The sequence below is a fragment of the Nymphaea colorata genome, chromosome 1 (assembly GCF_008831285.2).
Source record: "Nymphaea colorata isolate Beijing-Zhang1983 chromosome 1, ASM883128v2, whole genome shotgun sequence".
NCBI classification, from domain to species: domain Eukaryota; kingdom Viridiplantae; phylum Streptophyta; class Magnoliopsida; order Nymphaeales; family Nymphaeaceae; genus Nymphaea; species Nymphaea colorata.
In genome coordinates, this window is record NC_045138.2 from 11,161,316 (window position 1) to 11,167,405 (window position 6,090).

The window sequence follows — 6,090 nt, forward strand, 5'->3', positions numbered from 1 at the left end:
GAGAGAGAAGAATAAATGTTTCATATAGCTTCTCTTCTTATTTCATCCATTCATACTCTCCGAAAATCAATGGCACCACGTGCACATTCTCTAGAAATTAAATGATTCAATTTTGAGTTGAAAAAGATGACCAAGTCATATTGCAACAAGCATTTGAAGAATTCACTTAGTTTACAAAGAAAACATAAGCATCACATCCCCAATGTTAGCCAAAACCTGTTTTGAAAACAATATGTTTTCTGACATTTTAGAACCCATGTTTACTTGAGTAAATCCAAATTTTCTCATTCATATCTCTAAGACCTAATCACATGATTTGGCAAAAGAATTTCAAAATCAATTCAGCTTACTAAGGTAACTTGACCATTTTCCTAAAAGTTGATCATAAGATCAACCCAAAATTTTAAAATTATCTTGAGTTTACGACAAAAAAGTCGATTTCAATCTTCGAAATCTCTAATTTTCCCCACAAGTTACGATCTAAAAACGTCAATTGACTTTCAAAATCATGACGATTATTAATCCCATTCAATCCAAATGGCATGCAAGTTCAACCAAAATAATGGTCTTCAATACAAATCAATTAGAAAATTTTCCAAAGAATTTCCAAAATAACTTGTAAAAACAAGTCATTTTCTCAAGCAACTTGTTTCAATTTCACTTCAAAACAAGTTCAAATCATTTGTTCGAAATGAACTTTTGATTGTTAAACCAAAGCCTCATTGCACAAGCATATAGGATTTGCATCGATAACTTGTACGTTATCCAAAGAATCTTTAGTCCTTGGTCCAATTACCCCTGTTAAAGGCGGCAAGAGTGGTTGGACCTTGTACCGACAGGCAGATTCCTTTCTTTTGAAAGTTTTTCTCAAAACCAAACTCAAAAAATTTTGCTGATTCGCATCATCGATGCCCCTGAGGACGAGGAGGGGTGCGAACAAACCTATACTAGAGTGACCTTTTGGTCCAATGAAGTGAGTTTCCCACTTGTTGAAGTCTGCTCCTACTTGTTGAAGTGTGCTCCTACATGTCCAGCGTCTTGGTGGATGGAAAAGTTGTGGGAAAGGTGGAGATGTAGGAAAGATGCTCGTTGAATGTCCTCAGGGCAAAGAAAGAGCCATCCTCAAGCTTGCTAGTCCCTGCAAAAGCAACACAAAAAAAGGAAAATAGACACTAAAAACACTGGGAAACACAAGAAGAGAGGTGGAAAAGAAGAGAATGGGAACCTGGCAAACGGTCATGGTGAATATGGGCACCTGGTAAATAGCTACGGTACCACAAGCTTCATGCTTCTTCAACACTAACACCATGAAAGCTCCACTCCAAGGATGAAAACTCTCCTTTAGGGATCATGCCATATTTGTTTTCCTCTATTTTTAGCACTTGGGAAATTACAGTTAACCTCTTATTATGAAAACTGTTGTGAAAAACCTTTAAAAATCTCTCTTGCTCAAGGACTCTAGGCTCCCTTTTTGGGTTTCCATGTGAATGTTGCTCCATATAATAAGTCTTACTTTTTAACATGCTTAAAATATAAAAAATATTTCAAATTAATTTAAAAATAAAAATTTAAAGCATATATAATCCCATATCGAACTTGTATCTTTACAGTCCAATAAAGTGCCATACTAATAGCAAGTTTCTTTGATTAGACCAGTATGGCTAACAATTACGTGAGCTGCACCCCAAGCCATGGCAAGTCCTAACACGTTTAAGATCTTAAACTCTCAGAATGTTTCCATTATCGCTGCCCATTATGAAAGTGCATGGAGATACAGCCATGCCAGTGGCTGAAGGCTTAACGTGAATACTAAAAATTATGAAGGTTAAAGGTCCAATTCCAGGTGCAGTTGGGAAAAACAGCAGCACGTTCACCAGTAGTCTCCGCAGGAGCACTCCCCATCTCTAAAATGATGGAATCTTCGGATGTCCCGAACAAGAATTCGTCTCTCTGTAATTTTGGAGATTATCTTAATAGCATTGTGGCAGTCATTGCAAACTCTTAGGTTCTTGGTCACACGAATCACTGCCCCAGGGGGAGTGTTGAGGATCCCAAAAGCGATGGCCAGCCTCTCACTGTGCCGATGCAGCAGCAATTCTTTCTGATCATCCTCGATGTCATGGAGCACACAACTTGTGTCAGGAACATAACCTCCTTTCTTCATCTCCTCCAACAACTCTTCCAGGAACTCATAGACTTGCTCACATTGTTGATGAACACCATCTCCAACCAAAAAGTTGTGAATTTCGTTGCCAATCTCAATCCAACTGCAACCAGGCTCCTTTTTCACTCCCCTTTCTTTCATAGTACCCCTGACCTTAGTCACCGCTTCCCACAGCCCGGATGCTGCATAAATGTTAGAGAGGAGGACATAGTGGCTGGGTACCTGGGGCTCTAGAGCGAAAAGGTGATCTGCAGCAATTTCTCCAAGTGCTACATTGTTATGGATTCTACATGCTCCCAACAAGCTGCTCCACACGCTGGCGTCGGGCTTGTTAGACATGCTAAGTATCAGCTGGTAAGCCTCTTCCAGCTGCCCTGCTCTGCCAAGCAGGTCTACCATACAGGCATAGTGGTCTGGTTGTGGTTCTATGGAGTATTCGATTCTCCTCAGTTTGTCAAAAATTTCCTTTCCTTGGTTCACTAGTCCTGAGTGACTGCATGCCGCAAGAACGGCAATAAATGTTACCTCATTAGGCTGAACTTTCTCCTCGTTTTCTAGTTTATAGAAAAGATCGAGTGCTTCCTCACCTTGGCCATGCATTCCGTATCCCAAGATCAATGAATTCCATGTGATTACATTCCTTTCAGGCATTTCATCAAATACTCTTCTAGCTGCACCTAAGCACCCACATTTTGCATAGACATCCACAAGTGCACTGCCAACACCAATATTAGAATATAAAAGATCATTCTTCAGGGCATAAGAATGCATCTCCTTTCCCTTTGTCAGAGCAGCCAAGTAAGCACAAGCAGGAAGAGCAGCCATCAACGTAACAGAATTAGGTCGGAGATAACCTCCGGAACTTTTCTGTATCTCTCCTAATAACTTGAGCGCTTCGTCATGATACCCGCAAATCACATATCCAGTTATCATGGTATTCCATGATACCAAGTCTCTGTTCCCCATCAGTTGGAAAATTCTCTTTGAGATCTCTATCGTCCCCACCCTAGAATACATGTCCACAAGAGCATTCTGAACAAACCTATCCAACACAAACCCCAACTTCAGGACCATACTGTGTACATCTCTACCTCCATTAAACCCATGGGAACGGGAACATGCCGGTAAAACACTAGCCATCGTAGTCGGGTTTGGTGTAATTCCATTGGACAGCATAGCAACAAATAGCTCAAGTGCATCACTGTCGAACTCATTCTGCGCATAACCTGTGATCATGGCATTCCACAGCCCAATCTTCTTATTACTAGGGACCATCTCAAAAACTCTCACACCTGCCCCGACTCTGCCACAGTTGCAGTACATATCAACAAGAGCACTAGCCACATAGTCATTAAGAAAGATACCTTTATTCCTCAAAGCAAATGCATGGATCTCTCTGCCTAATCTCAAGCAACGAGTTTGAGCACAAGCGGGGAGTATGCTTGCAATAGTAACGCCATCCAGTTCTGGAACATGCTCCTCTGTCAACAGGAGATAAAAGAAGTGCAGTGCTTCTACGGACAAATCATTGTGAGTATAAGCAGCAATCATGGTGTTCCATGAGACAAGATCTATGTTCTTACCAGCATGGGCCAAATTGAATACCGCCCTTGCTTCCCTAATCTTTCCAAGGCTAGCATACATAGAAATCAAAGCATTACTAGTGAATGTCTGGGCATCCAACAAGCCACATTTCATAGCAAAGCCATGCAACTCCCTACCCAACAACAGTTCATGGAGACGCCCACAAGCAAGCGCCCCGCTAACCAACGTAAACGAAGTTGGTTCTACATGTGGCTCCCTCTGCATCTCTCTAAACAACCACAATGCCATCTCATAATCCTCTGCCTCGCACAACGCAGCGATAACAGAATTCCACGACACATGGTCTCTCTGAGGCATTGCGTCGAACAACTGAAGTGCATCAACCGTCCGTCCACACCTCCCATATAAGGTAATGATCGTATTGCATACCGCTGTAGAACAGTAATAACCAGTCTTCACGGCGAGGCCATGCGTCTGTCTCCCAACCGACAGGTCTCCGAGGGCAGTTGCTGCTTTAATAACAGCCGGGAAGACGAAGTTGTCAACCGAAACTCCAGTGCATAGCATGTTGATGTAAGTACTCAATGCGTCGTTATATTGCCCGGACCGAGTAAATTCCCTTATCTTCTCCGTCCATACGACCTGTCTGCGGTTGAGGGAATCAGCATTGACTTGCACAGGAGACACCAGAGGAACTTGGCGGCGATGGTGACGCTGATTGGTGCTGGAGGGAGGAGCAGGAAACGCGGCAGCAGCCATTGCTTCCAAGCGGCGTTCATGTAAAAGCGATATCCTCTTCAACAATAAATAATTTCATTGCAAATAATAATGCCAAGGAAATATCACATTTTATTGCCTTCCGGAGAGTAGTTTGACTTTCTGAATTCCAGCTTTACCACATGTTATCTACATACAAAAATAGTATCACAATTCACGTATACACGTATATATATATATATATATATATATATATATATATATATACCTTATTAAATTTATATAACAGAACTTTGCGTGCTTGTTTGTTTGGCACCGGATAAAGCTTTTCTCAACTAAAGCACCATAGGGAACATTCATCCTGAATGTAACATCTATATAAAATTTCTCATTGACATGGATATTCGGTTTCTTTAAAATTTATTTGAAAAACATTTTATTTCTTAGATAAAGTAACACCTAGTCACTTTATTATAACACTTCAAAAGTTTAGTCTCGTATCTAAAATTATAAAGGATCTTCGGATACTTATAAAAGAAGTTAAAATGGTTGGTTGTCTTGGTTCTTAACTTTTTTTCGAGGTAAAACTAAAACCATTAGGAATGGAGTTGGGATCCAGATTGAAGACCTGAGCCTGATGTCGGACGGGTTGTTATAGTGGTATCAGAATATAGTTTGACACTCAAACAATCCTACACGTGTAGATGTGTGTGCTAGGAATGAATTATAACACCTCAAAAGTTTAATCTCATATATAAGAATGTGAGAGATCTTGAAAAACTTAAAATGGTTGGCTATCATACTTTTTAGTTTTTTTTTTTGTTGAAATTGTTAGGGGACGGGATGAAATCTATCATACTAGGGACCTGAACTCGATGTAGTTCGGGTTGTTATAGAAGTTTACTGCGATTGAGACGGATGAAACCTAGTCCTTATACATATAACCTTTCTTAGCACAAATGAAAGGTATTGGATGTCACGTATTTTCAAGGTCAAACCTCCAAATAGCTATTTCCGCTTAAGAGAGTGCCTGTGATCTCATTAAATGGTTATTAATATTGAAGGTAACACAAATCATTCAAAGTGTTTACCAAAAGTGGAATGGAATTCTTGAGTATGGTCCTTGGCTACTAAATTAGCTTTCACCTTATAGATGCATCTATAAACAAATGGTTATAAATAAGAATGTATGAAAAAACAAACTTATTGGAGTTCCTATCATTCTCTCCCATCTAGGGGAATTTGCTTGTTGGCATTGAAGCAATAGACGGTACTTGAATCTTCACTTGAATAATTAAGGATTACATTCTATTCATTCTAGTGTAAATTGCTACCAACGGATCTTCCTTTCCTAATATTTAACCTAAAATTTTCTGCATTGACCAAATCTAACAATGAATACATCATTGTGGCTATTGTCTTCATCGCTAAGAAGCAATTCAAACAAGAAATAATATTCAATATTTTCATTTTGAGTTTCAAATCAAAATATACTATCTTTTCCCCCAAAATTTAGGTTATTTGAAATAAATAATTTGTCAACTTTTGCATCATAACATCTATTCCTTTTTAAATATTTGAATATCCAGTAAGGGCATAAGGAATAGCTCTTGAGGATACTTTCCTCTTTTATAAGTTAAAATTAATGAAGCGCACACACTAAA

General features: G+C 39.5%; 1 protein-coding gene across 1 annotated transcript; it reads right to left on the minus strand.

Annotated features, from left to right (window-relative positions):
• Positions 1 to 1,553: 1,553 nt before the first annotated feature.
• On the minus strand, positions 1,554 to 4,522 carry LOC116250114 (pentatricopeptide repeat-containing protein At3g57430, chloroplastic). Its single transcript, XM_031623529.2, has one exon. It carries the CDS (start codon positions 4,466 to 4,468, stop codon positions 1,871 to 1,873), a length of 2,598 nt encoding a protein of 865 aa, XP_031479389.1. The 5' UTR covers positions 4,469 to 4,522; the 3' UTR covers positions 1,554 to 1,870.
• Between the last annotated feature and the right edge of the window lie 1,568 nt (positions 4,523 to 6,090).